The 20,431-nt window shown below is 19.5% G+C and overlaps 5 protein-coding genes across 5 annotated transcripts; 2 read left to right on the top strand and 3 right to left on the bottom strand.

The window, feature by feature from the left end:
- Window positions 1-502: 502 nt before the first annotated feature.
- Window positions 503-991, bottom strand: PADL01_1227600 (conserved Plasmodium protein, unknown function; the record flags this gene model as incomplete). The annotated part of the gene is made up of 1 exon (XM_028683239.1): window positions 503-991. The coding sequence occupies one exon, from the start codon at window positions 989-991 to the stop codon at window positions 503-505; it is 489 nt and encodes a 162-aa protein (XP_028539436.1).
- Window positions 992-1,795: 804 nt separating this feature from the next.
- On the bottom strand, window positions 1,796-4,009 carry PADL01_1227700 (DNA helicase 60; the record flags this gene model as incomplete). Its single annotated transcript, XM_028683240.1, has 1 exon — window positions 1,796-4,009. One exon carries the CDS (start codon window positions 4,007-4,009, stop codon window positions 1,796-1,798), a length of 2,214 nt encoding a protein of 737 aa, XP_028539437.1.
- Window positions 4,010-6,144: 2,135 nt separating this feature from the next.
- PADL01_1227800 (potassium channel) lies at window positions 6,145-12,283 on the top strand (the record flags this gene model as incomplete). The annotated part of the gene is made up of 2 exons (XM_028683241.1): window positions 6,145-12,126; window positions 12,257-12,283. The coding sequence occupies 2 exons, from the start codon at window positions 6,145-6,147 to the stop codon at window positions 12,281-12,283; spliced, it is 6,009 nt and encodes a 2,002-aa protein (XP_028539438.1).
- Window positions 12,284-13,288: 1,005 nt separating this feature from the next.
- On the top strand, window positions 13,289-16,780 carry PADL01_1227900 (conserved Plasmodium protein, unknown function; the record flags this gene model as incomplete). Its single annotated transcript, XM_028683242.1, has 1 exon — window positions 13,289-16,780. The coding sequence occupies one exon, from the start codon at window positions 13,289-13,291 to the stop codon at window positions 16,778-16,780; it is 3,492 nt and encodes a 1,163-aa protein (XP_028539439.1).
- Window positions 16,781-16,946: 166 nt separating this feature from the next.
- On the bottom strand, window positions 16,947-20,417 carry PADL01_1228000 (conserved Plasmodium protein, unknown function; the record flags this gene model as incomplete). The annotated part of the gene is made up of 1 exon (XM_028683243.1): window positions 16,947-20,417. One exon carries the CDS (start codon window positions 20,415-20,417, stop codon window positions 16,947-16,949), a length of 3,471 nt encoding a protein of 1,156 aa, XP_028539440.1.
- Window positions 20,418-20,431: the final 14 nt, after the last annotated feature.

Consider the following 20,431-nt stretch of genomic DNA (forward strand, 5'->3'; position numbering starts at 1 on the left):
TTTATTTATTGGGTCCAAAATATGTATACCCTATAATTTAATACAACTGTGTCTCCAATATATTTATTGTTATTCAAGCATTTATATATAATTCAATGAGAAAACCTTTTTTTAGGTATATTATGTACTTACCTATTTATTTGTATAATTATGAGATAATATTTAAACTATTTATTTCCTTTCATATTTAAATATCAATAAAATAAAAATCATAAATAAAACTACAAGGTGTAATCTTAAAGATATTGTCTAATGTTTTTTTTTTTTTTTTTTTTCGAATTATTTTCAAATTTTGGAGAATATGTTTTTATATTAATTAATAAATGTATGACCTGTTCATGTGAATATTAAAAAATGAAAAAAAATTGATGACTTGTTCATGTAAAAAATAAGAAATAGTATAAACAAAATGGCTATATATACCTATTTTTTTTTTTTTTTTTTTTTTTTTAAATGTGTTCTTATATCAACAAATTTGTTCAATTTTGACATAAAAAAAAATTTAATTATTGTCATCTTTTTTTTTTAGATATTGTTCCATCATATTTATAAAAATATTATAATTCATGGGCTCTTTTAATTTGATCATATTTAAATTAATTTTACTAAAATCTATTGAGGAATTACGTGACATATTTTTATTACACAGATTTAAAAACGTTTTTAAATCTTCTGAATTTATTTCATTATTATTTTGTATACAGTTAAAGAAATCCTTAAAGATTGTTTCTAAGTCATGCTTTTTTAATTGTTTATTTATAAGTAAATATAACATGGAAGGACTTAAAATGAAATTTTCCACATAATTCTGTTTATTTCCTTGTATACCTGATTTTATATTTATTATCAAATCTCGTATGTTTTCATCATTTAAATTTTGAGAAAGAATTTCATTAAAAATAATTTTACATTCCTTTTGTGATAATTCACAACTATTAGTTTGTGTTAGATATTTGAGTGCACGAATTAAATGTTGTTCTTCAAGTTCCATCGTATTCTTCTTTTTTTGTAATAAATAGAAAAATATAAAATAAAATAAAATATTCAAAGAAATGTATGTGTATTTTTCATTATTACATTGAATGATGTGTTTTAAAAAAAAAAAAAAAAAAAAAAAAAAAAAAAAAATTAAATGTGTAAAATTTTATAAAAAAAAATATTTTTTGAAATATATTTTTTTATTATAATAAGACAATTTTATATGATTTATTATACACATTATATATAAATATATATATTTTTGTATAAGGCACAATACTGTATGCACAGATGGCATGACATGGAAAAAAAAAATATATTATATATATAATATATATATATATATATATATATATATATATATATATATATATACATACATATATCTTGTATTTAATTAAAAAAAAATTAAATTAAGCATATGTTTTACTTTAAAAAGATGTTTATAAATTATTAAAATAAAATTGTTTTTAAATAATTGCGAATTAAAAAAAAATGAATTCAAAATGTAAAGGGTTACACAAATTTTTTATATGTGCTACTTGGATATGTATATATAATATAATTATATATATATATACATACATATTTATAATTTTTTTTTTTATTAAAATGAGGAAGTAATTAAAAATAAAAATGCATATGGTAAATGAGTCATTAAAATATGTAAATATAAGGTTTAATTATACTTTTAACTGCAAAATGAATATAAAAATATGCATATAAATAATAAAATATAAAAGGACATATATATATATATATATATATATATATTGAGTAAATAAAAAAATATAAGTTATTATTTTATTTTGTATCATTATCTCGAATAAGCTATTTCTCTTAATTGCGCTGGAACCGTTTGATTTGTTTTATTTAACAATTTAATTAATTCTTTTGCAAACTTTAATTTTTGTGGTATATAATAATCATATGAAAAGAACAAAATAGATTTTCCTTTTTTTCCAGCTCTTCCTGTTCTTCCTATTCTATGTATATAATCTTCTATTGTATTAGGTATATCATAATTAATGACAACTGAAATATTTTTAATATCTAATCCTCTTGAAGCTACATCAGTTGCTACCAATATATTACATCGATCTGTTTTATAATTATTTAAAATTCGATCTCTTTCTCTTTGCTGTTTATCACCATGAATGGATAAAGCATTGTATTGATGATATCTTAATTCTTTACATAAATTATCACAATTTCTTTTAGTATCACAAAATATTAGAATTTTATTATTTTCATAATTTTCTTTTAACCAATCTAATAATTTTTTCTTCATATCAATAGAAGAACTTATAATTACATTTTGCTCAATATTTTTATTTGCTGTCAATTCATTTTTTCCTATTTGAATTTTTACTGGATCGTATGAACAGAAATCATATGCAAGTTTCCTGACTTGTTCAGGCCAAGTAGCTGTTAAAAATAACAATTGTTTATTTTTATTAACTTGTGTCATAATTTTTCTTAATTGTTTTTCGAATCCCATATCAAGTAAACGATCAGCTTCATCGATAACAACATAAATACATTTAAGAAGGTTGATAATACCATTTTCTAGAAAGTCTAAAAGTCTTCCAGGAGTTGCAACAATAATATCAGCCCCTTTTTTTAAATTATTTATTTGATAATATTTGGGTACTCCACCATAAACGGCAACACTTTTAATTGGTAAGTTTTTTTCAAAAGCTTTTATTTCATCTAGAACTTGTAAGCACAATTCTCTGGTAGGTAATAAAATAAGTCCATAGGTATCGCTTACACGTTCAGAGGTATTCATATCATAATCATAACTATTAATATTATTATTATTATTATTATTACTATTAATATTAATATTATTTTTGTCGTTGTTGTCATTATCTTCATTAAAATGATGATTATTTATTTGCACTTCCTCTTCTTGATGTAAATTATTCGTTTGACTTATTTGTTCATTATTATTTTTTACAATTTCTTTATGTTTTAGTATATGCATAAAACATGGTAAAACAAAAGCTAAAGTTTTTCCACTTCCAGTTTCTGCTACACCTATAAGATCTTTTCCAGATAAAGCAATAGGCCATGTGATTTTCTGAATAGCTGTAGGTTCATTAAATTTATTATTTAGATAATTTAATATAGATTCATGAAAACATACATCAGAGAATTTGTTAATGACATTATGTATTATTCCATCCTTGTTAATATAAATATTATTTTTCTTTAATTCATTTTGTATATCTTCTTTACTTAAACGATTTGTTTGTTCATTATTTGAATTATCATTATTTTGATCATTAGCTTTATTATTGTTGTTTATGTTGCTGTATAGGTTTTGCCTTTCAATTTTATATTTAACATTATCCCATTCTATATCCTTTAATTGACTTCCTAAATTTTCATATCTATCTGAATATGACATGTTTCTTTTATTTCTTGAATCCTGATTATAATCATTATCATATGAATAATTTGTTTTTGATTTTTTACGTTTATCATAATTTTCATATCTTCTATTTTGAACAAAACCATTTTCTCCTATTTCATCTCTTTTTTTTTGGTATCTATCAAATGAATCATTATCATATAATGTGTTATCATATGATGTGTTATCATATAATGTGTTATCATATGATGTGTTATCATGCATGTGGTTATCTGTATGATTATCCATCATATTATCCATTTGATTATCCTTATTACCATTTCCATTTTGATCCATTTCATTGTAATTATTTGACGTTTCCAAATCATTCTGCATATTATCTTTTACTTTTTCGTTAATATAAAATTCTGTATCATTTTGTTTTATTTTATTTTCTGTGCATATATTTTTCTTGCTCAGTAGGACATTTGCTTGCCCTCGATTCAATATATTACAATTATCCTTGTCGCTAATTACATTTGTACCTATTTTGCCTCTTACAGTTATATATTTATATGACCTATTTTTTATAAAAAAAAAATTGCTCGAAAGAGAAACACAATCATTCCTCTTACAGTTGATAGAAGTAAACTTGAGTAAATTTCTTCTCATATTTTTTAACAAAAAAAATAAGAAAAAAAAAAAAATCTTTAAAAGTAATAATGCCTTAATTTTTAATAAGTCATGCAAATGTGCATCACACACACGAATGGGTATGCATAAAAAAAAGGAAATATTTTTAAAAGTATAAATATAAAAAATATGTATATATATATATATATATATATATATATATATATATGTTTTTTATATTATTTATTTCCTTATAAATAACATTTTTAAGTCATATAAGTAAATAATACATATATAGAGAGCAAAATAATGAATGAGTAACATTTATATAATTATATATATATGTATTTTTTTTTTTTTTTTGTTATATATTTTCTATAAAGTAAAAATTTTATATATAACACAATCCTTTTCTCATTTTATTGAAAAGCATAATAATATATATGTTTAAAATAAATGTTATAAATTATATAAACAGATTATATATTTTTTTACATGTTTCTTATTTTTCCTTAATAATTATATTAAAAAAATAAAACATTTATAGTAAATTAAAAACTTTATAAATGTTTTTTTCATAAAAGTGTAAATAATATATTTTAAAGATAAAACTATGTAGGTGTATATAAATATAAATAAATAAATATATATATATATAATATATATATATATAAGTACAATTATATGTTATGTTTTTTTTTTTTTTTTTTATATATATATCATATGATATTTATATGCGTACTGAGGTATGCTTATTTATTATTTATTATTTATTTTACAATATATTTCTATATGGATATAATATTTTGAGCCGTAACAATAAAAAAAAAAAAAAAGAAAAAAAAACAAAAAAAAAACTAATAAAATATATTTATCATTTGTTTTAATTTTATTTTTATAAAATAATAAAAAAAATAAGAATTATATTATATATATTATATATATATATAGTATGACGTTTGAATTATTTTTATATTTTACTTTATTATGAAAATATTATTAAGTGATATCAAAAAAATGTACATTATAGCTCCTTGTTATTATTAAAGTTGTATATTTTTTTTTGCTTATATGTTGGGTTAAATAAAAAAATATAATATATAATATATATATATATAAGTACAAAAATACAGTATGATATATATTATAATAAGATGAATACAATTTCTTTTTTTTTCTTTTTTTTTATTTTTTTTCTTTCTTTTTTGTTATAAATTTTTTTTTTTTTATTAATTTAATGGTGTACATATTTCTTTCATTCATTCATTTCCATTTTTTTGTATTATATATGATTTGTTTAATTTTTAAATATAAAATATTATGGAAATATGCATATTATATGGATATATGTTAATTAAAATATATATATATATATATATATATATATTTTTATTTATTTATATTGATGTAATATGTTTTATTATATTTTTTTTTTTTCCCTTCTTTTTTATGACAAGTTTACTTTTGTTATTTGTTTCATGTTTTAAAGATATTGAGATATTATTATTAAAAATAAAAAAGAAAAAAAATTAAACCGTTTTTTAAATAAATATATATATATATATATATATATATATATATGTACATATATTTTTTTTTTATGAATATAATAAATATCAATGTGCGACTTATTTTAATGTTTCATAAAAAAAAATTAGGGTTGTAAGTAAGAAAGCCGAGAAAGTGACCATAATATGGATAATAAGAAATATATAGGATGTGAAAAAAAAAAAATAAAATAAAAAAAAAATTTATATATATATATATATATGAATAATATATATGTTGTTATATTGTAATATATGTGTGATATAAAAAGATGAACTTTTCTATTTTTGTAAATATGTAATCTAATTATATGTACAAGATTTTATGGAATCATTCATAGTGGTATCCATAAATAATTCATCCAAGGATATTAACATAAAAATAAAAAAAAATATATTTATATATATATATATATTGTAATATTTTAAAAAATACATATAAAGTTATCTATATTATATATTTTATATTGATATCGAAATAAGAGATTAAAGGAACAAATATAATAATAATAATAATAATAATTATTATTATTATTATAAGTGTGAAAAAAAAAAAAAAAAAAAAAAATTTTTATATTTATTTATTTATTTATTTATTTATTTATTTATGTTTTCCTTTTATACAAAATGAATAATGATAATGTTGGGAGAGAACCTATAGATGTTGTTTATGATAAAAGGTTTAGTGGTAACATAAAACCAAAAACAAAAAAGAAGAAAAGGAATGAGAATAAAATTCGATTATTTCGAATACAACATTATATTTATAATATATTTACATCATTTTTATGTTTATTTATTGTCATATTAATTCTGTATGCATCTATAGATATATCAATAAATTATGGGCCAGTAATAATATTATATATCTTAATATTAGAATTGGGTAGTATGCTAATATCATATATTTTATTACAATTTCCTTTTTTTTATCGTAAATTAAAGAATACATTTATGAGAGCTCGTAATATTAATAAATATTCACATCAATATAGACCTCTTTATTATGATAACAACTCATTTAATGAGGAAAAGGAATCGTTTAATAGTTCTGATGACGAAAAAAATGGAAAAAGAAAAAGGAAACATACATATTCTTTTCTGAGTTCTGATAGAGGAGGAAAACGAAGTAGTTTCAGAAGATTTCTTTCTTCATATAAATCAAGAAATGACAATGAATTTGTAAATAGTAAGACTATGAAAGGTAAAAGTAAAAGAAAAAGGAAAGGATTGCTCAGTTTTAATTGGATAGGATATAAGAATGGAGAGGCTGACAAGAATACGAATGATAATAATAATAATAATAATAATAATAATAATAAATATAATGATAATAATGATAATAATAAATATAATAATAATAACAATTATAGTGATAATAACATTTATAGTGATAATAACAATTATAGTGATACATTAAAGAGCCATAGTGAAGAAGATGAGAGAAGAATAAAAAAAAAAAAGAAAAAGAAAGGAAAAGATAAACGCATAGTAGTATTTCCAAGAAATGATACTGAAGGAAATAGTTTTAAAAGAGAAAGTATTTATATAGATGATTGTAATATGTGGATGAAAAAGACAATGAGAAAAAGTAATCGACCAAATTTTAAATTGACTAGATCTCTTAGTTTCAATATTAATATGAATAAAGATGATGATTTGATAATGAAAGATTCTGCTAGTTTAGATAATATAAAGATATTTTTAGGACATGGATCAAGTAAATTTTTAAGAGAAAAAAATAAATTACAGAAAAGGAAAACATCAATATATAATAAATATGTGCCCTTAACATTTGCTTCATCATATAAAGATGATTTTTTTAAAGAGATTTTAAAATCTCAAACAGATGGGATAATATCTGGTAGTTCTGAATATTCTTCATCTAGTGATGATTCTAATAAGAATATGTTTAAAACGATATATATTAATAATAGTAATAATTTGGATAAGAAAGGTAAGAATATGGATGAAGACGATGATATAGTTGTTGGAGATAATATTTATTCGAATGAGAATATAATAATAAAAGAGAATCGTTATAGTATGAGTAATGCAATATTATTTCATAAAGAAAAGAGAAAATATAGAAAAAAGGATAAAAATAGTATATGTGATGAAAAGAAGAGAATATCATTTTTTGGTGTAAAAAAATTAAAAAATAATAAAAATAATAAAATAAAAAAAAAACAAAAAAAACAAAAAAGATGTTTTATAAAATTAAAATGTTTGAATAAAATAAAGAATTTATATTATTTCTTTATAAATTATAATATGAAATCATCAAAATGTTCGAATAATATATATTTATTTATTCGTGGTTTTTATATATATACAAAACATCGATTTGTTCATTATTTATCTTATGAGCCAATATGGATAGTTGCTATATTAATAAGAATAGTTTTATGGTGTATTGTATGGATATGGGCAGCAAGTTATATGGAAAGGAAACCTAAGAATTTTGAGATAACAGAATGGAATATGAAAAATGTGCCTTCATTTTATGGATATATAGAATGTACATTTCAATGGTGTGGTGTTTTTGATTATTTTTTTGGTTTATATTTTTCTAATAATAAATTAAAATATATTTTTTCTTTTTTTTCATTAATAGATTTTATAACAACACCAGTATCATCATTAATTATGAATTTCTTTGTACAGGATAATATTAATCATAATTATTGGTTTTTAATATTAGGTCCATTACGTTTTTTACGATTAGTAAGAGCAGAGAGTACCATCAGTTCATGTTTTTTTTGGTTGAATGATGTAAAAATAATAATTATAGGAATAATAATATTAGCTTTAGCTATATTATTTACATTCTCTGGTATAATGTATATATTAGAAGCACCAGATATAGAAAGAGATTTTATAAAACCATTAGATTTTGTATATTTTGGTGTTATTACTATGTCTACTGTAGGATATGGTGATTATACACCTGTAACAAAAGCTGGGAAATTTCTAACAATGTTTATTATTATTACATGTATTAGTTTTGTTGCAGCTCAATTTAAAAGATTAAAAGAAGCCATGTTTAGTCCTAAAACTGTTATGGGTATTATACCAAAACAAGATGATGATTATATTTTAATATTAGGACCCGTAAGTCCTACTCAATTATTATATATATGTAAAGGTATAAATAATAGCTTTCCTAATTCTGTTGAATCTATTTTTTTATTTACACCATTACCTGTTGTTATATATAGATATGTATATGGTAGTATTGTTAAAAATACCAATATTAAAATTTGTATTAGTGGAGGTAATGAATGTTTTATTTGTCCTAGTATTATTTATGATGCTGTCATTAATGCTAGAGCTCTATATATTCTTAATAATGTAGATTCTGAAAAATATACTTTATTGTATCAACAAATCTTTTTAGCTAGTAATAATATTAATTTTAATAATCATGATCATCAAAATCAAAGAATTAACTCACAAGATATCTTACATAATAATATTATAAATAAACATAATAAAGACAAATCAAAATATTGGAAATATGATGAACTATTCTCAGAATATAAAAATGAAATTAATAAAAATAATATGCTAAATCTTGAAATGAATATTAATATCAATAATTCATTTTCTATCAAAGAAAAAGATGATCAACAATGTCTATTAAGATTTATAGGCACTTATAATATTTGTAATTCTTTAATACCTATCACATTACAATTATCTAATAATACATATGAAGAATTAATCAAATCAATGAATGTATATAATTATATAAGTATTGAAGAATTAAAATATGCACTACTAGCTAAAAGTGTTAATTGTAAAGGCTTGTTCTTTCTTATTATCAACTTTTTCTATAAACCCAAAGCCGTCAAAAGTTTAAAAAAATATATAATTGATTTGAAGTTGTTAATGTATAATGGAATGTTGAGAAGAAAAAACAGACAAAGGTTAAGTAGCAGCAATTTTAAAATTAAACGTACGTCACAACAAAATAAAGGCAAACAAAACATTTTAAGCAAAATTAGTTTGTTTTTCAAAAAAGAACAGAAAATTCAAGTTCTTAATCAACAGATAAGTTATGACGACAAAAATAATAGTAATACTACAAAAACGAGAGGTAACAATAGGAATGATAATATGGATACACAAATTGAAGGGAAGCGATCTTTCCAAATGGATTCAAAGAAAAAAAAACAGGTCATGCTTAAGGAGGGCATGAACAAAGATATAAATGAAGAGATAAACAAACAGATACTCCAACGAACGAATGAAAGATCTAACCAACTTATCAATGAATGTTTAAACAAAGATATGAATTCACATAGAAAGGATAGTATTAATGAGAACAATATTAATGAACATATAGAAAAAAATGATCTCTTTTTTTTAAATTCTTTAGATCCAAATGATGATACAAATTTACATAACCTTAGTTATAAGAATTATTATTACATGTTAGAAAAGGTTAACTTAAATATGTATTATTATTTAGAAGGATTAAAATATAATATATATAGATTTCAATTTCCTGAGTGTATGAGAGGTTTTCTTTTTCAAACAGCTTCTGAATATTTATATCAGAAATATAGTGCTTTTCTTATTGGTATCATAACAATAAATAAAGAAATATTTTTAAATCCAGTTAATTATATTATAGGAGAAGAAAATAAATATTTTTATACGTCTGCATTTTCTGGTATTATATTAACAACTAGTTTAGATAGTTTAATAAAATTATCTTCTATAAATAATATATCAAAAAAGGTTTATGAATATAATAAAAGATTAATTGAGGAAAAATATAAATCTACTTTTTCAAAAAATTGGATTCATTCTGATGACCATTATAGTAGTGATCATAATCATTTTGTTGCAAACACACAAATAAAAGAAACTCAGATAAATGGGGATGAAGTTAAAATTGTTTTGACAAGTCATGATGATTCTTTACATCCATCAGATCCTTCCATTAAGCTTCGAAAGAATAGTATGAGGAATATATACAATAAAAAGAAAAGTGAAAATTATGAAGAAAAAAATAAAATTATGGACTACAAAAATATAAATGATGATAGTACATCACATCAGGTTGATGATAGTAGTGATTCTGATAATTTACGAATAGAAAGTGTATCAAAAAAGAAAAAAAATATTTATTATAATCTAGTGTTGGGTATATGCGAACTGGAGAATTACATATCAGCATATAAAGATGCATTTGTTGATAAGGATAAGCCATTATTACTAGTATGTGGGTGGCCAGATAATATCCACATGTTTTTTAAATATTTGAAGAGAAATGTATATAATTCATCTTATATGAATAAAAATAATAATAACATTGACCCATACAATAATAATAATAATATATATAGTAATAATATCATAAGAAAGGAAAAAAGGAAAAGAAAAAAAATGAAAAAGTTAAATGATGATATAAAATATAATATTATCATTTTATCATTACATGTCCCAAAATTTAATTACGAAAATGATCTTTTTAATTATTCAGATAATGTGGTATTCATAAGAGGTTCCCCTTTAAATAGCTATAATTTAATACAAGCTGGTGTTTTTTATGCAAAGAGAATTATTATATTAAATTCAAACCATAGTTTATTTATTGATAAAGATGCATATAGAATAGATAATGAAGTAATAATTATTAAAAATATTGTAAATCAATTATTTAATTATATATCTAAAAATAAAGAAAATTACTTTAATTTGTTAAGGAAGACGTTTTCAAAGGAACATATGGACTTAACTATAAATGAAGAAATATTTTTAAACGACCATATTAATAACAGTCCAAATATAAATGAAATGATTAAGGTTAAAATGTCAGATTCGAGTTATGATTCTCTTGATGATAATTATTCATCAGATGACGATTCTTCAGATGAGGATTCATCGTCTTCTTCTTCTTCTAATGATGATGATGAAAATGATGATAAAAATGATGATAATAATAATCATGATGATGACAATGAAGGAGAAAGTTTATTGTTAAAACAGAAAAAAGAAAAGAAAAAAAAAAAGATTAATAAGTTAAAGAAAAGATCACTAAATGTTAATAACATATTTAATATCAATAAAAACCCATACATAATTTGTTTAATTAAAAATTCAGAAAGTCTTGAATATATTGATGGAAGTATAAATTTATCATACGAAAATTATAACGATAATGAGAAAATGAATAAAATATGGGAAAATTGTGGTGAATATATATATACCTTTGAATTAGTATCAGCAAATATTTTTGTTCATGAAATGTTACATAATTTAGTTTCCTTTTCATTACCAATTAGTAAATATGCAATCGAATATTCAGTTATTTATTCTTTAATAGGTATTGATATAAATGAATATTCAAAAAATGCACAAAAATTTCATAAAAATTTAAATCTTAGTACAGGATATGTTAGTTTAGTTCCTATCCCTTCCTATTTTTATAAAAAAAGCTTCTATAAATGCTTTTCATACTTTTTACATAATAAACTATCCTTATGTATTGGAATATTAAGATATATTGACATTTCATCCTTGTCCAATAACTCCAAAAAGTTGTTCGTTTTATCCTGCCCATCCAGGACAATGAAGATTGAACCGCATGACCAAGTCAGGAAAAAAAAAAAAAAAAAAAAAAAAAAAAAAATATAAAAATAAAAAATAAAAAAAAATAGCTAGTTGTATATATATATATATATATATATATATGGTCATATTATTTTTATATTTTTATTTTTAGGCTTATGTTATTGCACACAGGATGTAATATTTTTAAGAAAAACAAAATGTGGATATTAAAAAATGAAGGATTATAAGATGAAATAAATATATACCTAAGTAATGTATTATATATATAATTATATTTAGGGTATGAAGAAAATAATTATGAATATATAAATGTGTATGCACATGTAAAAATATAATTTATGGAAATAATAGAGCATATAAATATTATTATAAGTGCTTTTTATATTTTATTTAATTTTATCAATTTATTTTTATTTTTATATTTAATTTTTTGTTTTGTTTGTATTATGTGTTCATTTATGAACATATATACTATACCTGTAAATTATAAATTCGTTATGCGTTTTTGTTACATGAAACATTTTTTCCTCAAATATTTAATTGGAGTTTTAAACATGGAGGAAAATAAATATATTTCATTTAATATATATAAATATATATATATATATGTATGTATTTATTATTTATTTTTTTATTTTATATAATTTTTTGTAGTTCCTAATTACATATTTTATTTATCGTAATATATATATATATATATATGATTTTATTTGTAACAATTATGAATATGCAATCTTAAAATAATATATATAAAATATACATATTATTAATATTTTTAATTTTTTAATTATTAATTCTTTTTTTTTTTTTTTAGTTGTTTCATTATGTATTTTATTTTATTTTATATTATTTATTTTATATTTTATTTTATATTTTATTTATTTATTTTTTTTTTTTTTTTTGTCTGAATGATATAAAAAATAATTCATTAGTTTTTTTCTTTTTATTTTATGATATAACCTTTTAAATTGTTCATTTTAAAAATTAATTCTCCCTTGATATGTTGCTGTTAAAATGTCAAAGAAAATAAATTGTCTATAGTAATAAATTTAAAAAATATATATGTCATATATATATATATATTATATAAACATATCATTATTATTATCACTATTAATATTTTATATTATTTTTTTTTTTTATTTTATTTATTTTTTTTTTTGTTTGTTTGGTTGTATACAAAATGATAGATATGAAAAATATTGTTGTAAGACGAGCAATAAATTATTATAAAAATGTAAAAAAGGATATTTCTCCTTTTTGTATGAATATGATGTTTTATAATTTTGATGAGGATTTCATTTTCACTTTAATTAGAACATATATGAATATATTAAAGAAATATGAGAGTAATAATAAAATTATATATTTCTCAGAAGAATATTATATGTTATTCAATTATATTATTTTTTCTTATATTCCTTTGTATGCATACGAATTGGATATAAACAATTTATATCTCTTCGATATATTGCTACATAAGTTTAATGAAAAGAGAAAAAGAAAAAATAATAGGAACAAAAATGTTATAGGTAATAATATATATAAAAAATATAGAATATTAAATCGAATTAATAAAAATGGTCATGTAGAAACAGGTCAACAATATTGTGTACATCATAAAAATACAGAATATATGAATATAAAGAAATTCAAAAATAATATGAACATGTGTATTAATGATAATAAATGTGAAAGTATTTATTCTTTGAATAAACAGACAAGTGATGACATACTTAAAAAAAATGAAGAACAAAATGATAAATTAATATTACAAAGTTTTAAGGGTTCCTTAAAAAAATATGTATATATAAAGAACAATATAAATAGAACGATTTGTAAGACTAACTTATTTTGTAAATACAATAAGAATGATCATTTAAGATTTAATAATAAGAAGAAGTGGAGTTATATCTACTTATATGAAGATAATATAAAGAAAAGAAAAGATATTATAAAAAATATGATAAAAGAGGTGGATAATTTATATGCACATGTATATTACTGGAAATATCTAACAGAATTAAACATAAAATGTAATAATATTAATAATAATAATAATAATAAAAAAAACAATTTGGAAGTGTGTTATGAAATAGATAAAGGCCAAGATATTTATCTTAATATATATAAAAATATATACAACTTATATAAATATATGAATAAAAAGCATAAACAGAATTTAGAAAAAATGAATATGAAAAAAGAACAGTTATCTATTACTCATAATAACGAAATGGAAAATATTATAAATGAAAAAAAAATACATAAGAAAAATGAGGAATATCAAAAAAATGTAAATGATATGGTTTTTAAACACATAGCTGAAAAAAATGCTTTATCTAGACATATAGAACATGAAATGAATATAATACAACAAATAAATATGAAAGAGTATAAACAAAATATTTTTTATATTTTTAGTATTATATCAAAGAATAAACAAAATTTGTCTTTGCCTCCACTACCAGTGGAAGAGGATAGGGATATACAAAAAGAAGTAAGAATGTATGATAAAGAGGAAAAAAATAAAAATAAAAATAAAAAAAATAATAATAATATTATCAATAATATTGATTATAATAATAAGAGTAATTCGAATAATACTGATAGTAATAATAATATTATGTGTGAAAAAATGAATGATCTATATAAACATAAATTTAAGGATAAAAACGAAAATTATATATATTATGAAAATAATAATATTAGGATGGAAGATAATAAAATAAAGACCTACTATCATATCGAAGAATGTTATAATTATTATAGATATATAATAAAATGTTTTCATTTTATATATTTATATGAATTAATAAAAAGTAAAATAATGATATATAATTATTTACACTTTCATATAAAAAAATCTTTATATGACACAATGAACGTTTCTATAATATTTAGCTTAGGAGAAATATATAATATATTTGAATATGACAAGAAGAAAAATAAGGAATACCAAGACAATTTTTTTAGAACTCTAAAAAAAATACAGATTTATAATTATAATATGAATAACGAGAAAGTGACCGAAAATTATTTTAACTCTTTTCGAATATATGAAGAAAAAAAAAAAAAAAAATTAAAAAATGTATTGGAAATACAAAAAGATGAAGATATATTAAAGAAGGATGTGAATAATAATGAATGGGCAAATCCTACTCGTTTGAAAAAAAGCTTTTTTCATCTCTTAAAAGGGGGAACACAAATAAATAAAGACAATGAAAATGTGAATAAATATATATCAATGAATAATAATTCGTCGTTAGTAAATAATATTTTAGGTGTATATAATGGTGATGATGTGAAAGAAGAAAAAGGTGATGACTATTTAAAATGTGAGGAATCATTTTATTTTGATGAAAATGGACGTTTTAAATATAAAAAAAAAAGAAAAGGATTAAAAGAACTTTTTAATCATAATTATAGTAGTACGTATAATTATATAAATAATAATAGCACAATATATTATATGAATAATAAAATGGATGAAAATATATATAATAGTAACAGTAATAATAATAGTGTTGTAAAAATAAATAAATTAACCATAAAAGATAAAAAATTAAATGCTCTTATTCTTTTTATCAATGAAGATATATCTAATTATACAAAAGAAAATGTATATAAAAATATTTTTAATATTAGCTTAACAAAAATGGATTTTATATTTCCAACAATAAAAGAACAATTACATGTTGTAAATGAAATGTATAAAATGGAGAATGAAAATTTATTTTCAGGTGATTTATATAAGAAAAAGATAAAAAAAAATATAAATTTTGACATGATTGAAAAAAATGAAACGTTGTCTTATGGGAGTATTATAATAACAAGACATAAAAATTTAAAGATAGCTATGCAGGGTAAAAATAACTACAAGGAAAAAAAACAAACTGATAATAATAATAATAATAATAATAAGAATAATAATAATAATAATAATAATAGGGATATAAAAAATAAAGATGAAAAGAATATTTATTTAAATAATGATAATTTAGATAATCTTAATTTTATTCCTTTTGATAATTTTTTTAGTTTCGTAAATATGCCTGAACAAGTCATGCGAGCTAGCCATTTTTTGATAAATGAGAAAATGAGTGCCAAAAAAAAAAAAAAAAATATTTATATAGATATAATATTTCATGTAATAATACCTAAGAGAATAAATAGAAAAAGTTTTAAGATAATACTTTTTTCGTTATTTAAAATATTAGATTTATGTAAATTGTATAATATATATTGTATAAATAGTTCATTTCCATATATTCATGATATAGTATATAAAAATAAAAGACCAATTATATATTCATATATATATTCTTTTATAATGACTATAATGAAATATATAAAGAATGGTCAACTTCAACATGAAAATAATACAGTAAGAATATTTCATTTTATTTTTCCTCCTTTGAAATTTTATGAAAGGTTAACAGTAGAACAAATGGAGAATAAAAAGGATGAAAAAAATATTCACATGAATATTTTTGAAGATAAAAAAAATCAATTTAAAGAAAATATTAATAAAGATTATGATAATAAGGAGAATAACATAAATTATGATTATACTAATAATGTAGATAGGAAGAAAATATCTAACATAACTTATTTTATGGACAAGCTGATAAATGATTTGAAGGAAAAATATATGTTAATTGAGAGTATATAAAAAAAAAAAAAATAAAAATAAAAAAAATATTAATACATAATAATAATATATGATTTTTTTATTTAATCACTAACACTAATATATTAACATAAATATATATATAAAAGTACATATATAATTGGACATTTATATATTTTAATTTTTACAAATATACATATTTAAATTTTTACTGTTGTACGTCTGTTTGGACAAAAACGTTAGTGTTTATGTCTAGATCCAATAAATTATATGCATAATAATTTTTCATTTTGATTAACTTTTTTAACATTTCTTTTTTTTGTTTGTGAATTAAATTGTTATCATTTTGTAATAGGACATCATGTTTTAATTCTTTAAAAGTATCATTATATATATAATAATAATAAAATCTTTTGGATAAAATATCATGAACATCTATAATATGATTAAGTGTTGTTAATTGTTGACATATATTTTGAACTAATTCATTAGGTTTATTTTTTATATTATTATCAAATGATTTAAATATTTTTTTAATTTTATTTTTGAATATTTGTAAATCATGTTTTTTAATATATGTATGCAATTGTTTAAGAAGTTTAGCATGGCACAATTTTATTTTTTTTATATCCAATGGAATATCACTATTATGATTATTATTATTATCATTATTATCATAATTTTCTTGTATTTTTATTTTATTGTTCAAATTGGATAAGTCACTCTCCATATTTATTTCCATATTATCATTAGTATATATATCTTTATTTTTATTTTTATTTATTATATTTTGTTCATATGTATTATTATTATCACTATTAATTTCTTTTAATTGTGCATGGTTCTCTAATTGTTGTAAGTATTTAATGTGCGTATGTTTTATTTCTTGATTTTCAAAATGAGGTTGTATTGTTTGTATTTGATTATTATATAAATGATTATCTTTAGATGTAACATTATTAATAGGAATATGTTGTTGTTCTATGGATGTTTCTATAAATGAATTATTATATAAATTTGGTTGTGTATATATATATTCTAATTTCTGACATGATATATTAATATGATTGATTTGTTTATCTGTTTGATTATCATTATTATGATGAGTGATATGTTTATGTTGATTGATTTGGCAATCGATATTTATTTGTTCCATTTGTTCTTCATTATCATTTAATATTTTTAAGAGTGGATTTACATTATTAAAAAGAAGTTTATAATAATTATTTAGATTATTATTAATAAGGTTATCTCCTAATAAGTTTAATAAGGAAAGGAAATGAATATAACTATTAAACATTTTATAATAAGAATGTGTATGATTTTTTAATATTTCCGAATAATTTAAAAAATATTTATTTATATAATTTAAAATAATATTGATCATAGAAAAAGATGCTTGTTTAAAAGATAATCTAATTTTTATTATTTTATCAAAAGAAATCCTAGATACATTTTCTTTTTCAATTGGATTAATAATTTGCATTCTACAAAAAATATCATGAAATAAAGTAGCTGAATCGTTCATGTGTGCATAAAAATGTTGTGAAGATTTGTTGGTACTAAAAAAAGAAATATGATTTAATAAATTAGATGTATGATAATAATTTTGTAAAAAATAAATTAATTTATTTTTATCTTTAAGAAGACCATAAGAACAAATAAATTTATAAACAACTTCACCTATAAAAAGAATTTCATTGTTTATAAGATCACACTGGTTATTACTATCACGATGGTTGTCATTACTACAACAACAACTACTACTACCACTACTACATCTACTACTACTACATCTACTACTACTACATCTACCACTACTACATCTACTACTACTACATCTACTACTACTACATCTACTACTACTACATATACCACTACTACATATACCACTACTACTATTATTATTGTTGTTGGCTGTTTCCATATTGGTGTCCTTATGTAGGTCATAAAATATAAACCTTTGAGAATTCAAAAACTGAGACAGTAATAACAATATGTTAAAAGAACTGATACCTCCCTTTGAAGCATCATTTAAATCATGTTGATATAAGAACATTTTTAAGAATATAAGTACATATTTCATTAATGGATATTTCTGAATATATCTTTGTGTTTGTATTGAACTCGTGAGAGCACTTATTTGATTAAAAGAAATGTCAACAGATAATTTTGTATAATTAAAAAAACATTTAATGATAGGTACTTTAGCATGAATAATTTTTTTAATATTTACATTCTCAAAAAGAGGATGATATAACATATTTTTATATAATTTTCTAATATTAATTATATCTGATTGTATTGTATTATATATACATATATCAATATCTGAGTTATATATATCTATATCATTATTACATGAACCAAATATTATCATACAATAATCTGTATATATTTCTTTTAAAAATAATTGTAAATTATATAATATACTTCTTCTCATATATATTTCATATATAGTTGGTTTCATTACATGTATTAAATATATAATGTCTTTACCTAAATTATAATATAATTCTAAGAAAGCATTATTTATATATTCACTTTGAATTATATCTAATATATTTCTTTCATTTTGTTTTGCTTTTTTTATATTATCACACGTATGATTATAACACATATTATTATTACAATATGTATTATTATTACAATTTATATTATTATCATTACAATATATATTATTATCATTACAATTTATATTATTATCATTACAATATATATTATTATCATTACAATTTATATTATTATCATTACAATATATTTTATTATATTTATTTTTAATTTCATCAACTACCTTTATTAATTCACCATTTGTAGGTATATAGATATTTTTCATTTCTTCAATATAAGACATGATATCTTTTTTAAAATTTTTATTGCTACATTTTTCATATATACTTGTATTATAATTATTTTTAAATAAGGATGTATATTTTATATTCCTTTTTTTATTAGTTTTAAATATATCTGTATTCCAAAGACGTTTAATTTTCTTACAATCATTAAAATAATCATGAATATTATTATTATTATTATTATTAATAATATTATTCTCTTTAATGTTGTTATAATATCTACTATTGTTCTTATAACTAATATTATTTTGGAATTTTCTATTTTTAAATAATTCATTCTTCCAATGACCCTTATTAATTATCACTTCATTCTTATCTCTAAAATGTTGTATAACATTGAAATTATTTATATTATCAAAATTATTCATTTTATTTATATCATTCACATTATTCATTTTATTTATATCATCCTCATTATTCATTTTGTTTATTTCAATATTTTCTTTTACATATGTATTATTAATATCCTCATAGTTTCTCTCTCTTTCTATATTATGGCTCACATAATATTTTATTCCACCCTTTTTATTATTAATATTTTGTAAATAATTGTAATTACATTTCTTTTTTTCTTTTTTTTTTTCTTCTATTTCTTCATCATTATTATTATTATGTCTTATATTTTTTTTATTTTTTAATTTTTTTTTTTTGATAATGTTATTCTTCAAAAAACTATTCTTATTATTGTATACAATATTTTCTTTTTTATCTTTTTTTTTCTTTTTTTGAAGTTTTTTTATTTTTTTTCTTTTCAATTTGCTATTTCCATCCTTTACGTAATGTTCTTCATTTGTTTTCTTGATTTTTTTTTTTTTTTTTTTCATGCTACGTTTATACA

The sequence above is a fragment of the Plasmodium sp. gorilla clade G2 genome, assembly GCF_900097015.1.
Source record: "Plasmodium sp. gorilla clade G2 genome assembly, chromosome: 12".
Taxonomy (NCBI): domain Eukaryota; phylum Apicomplexa; class Aconoidasida; order Haemosporida; family Plasmodiidae; genus Plasmodium; species Plasmodium adleri (nom. inval.).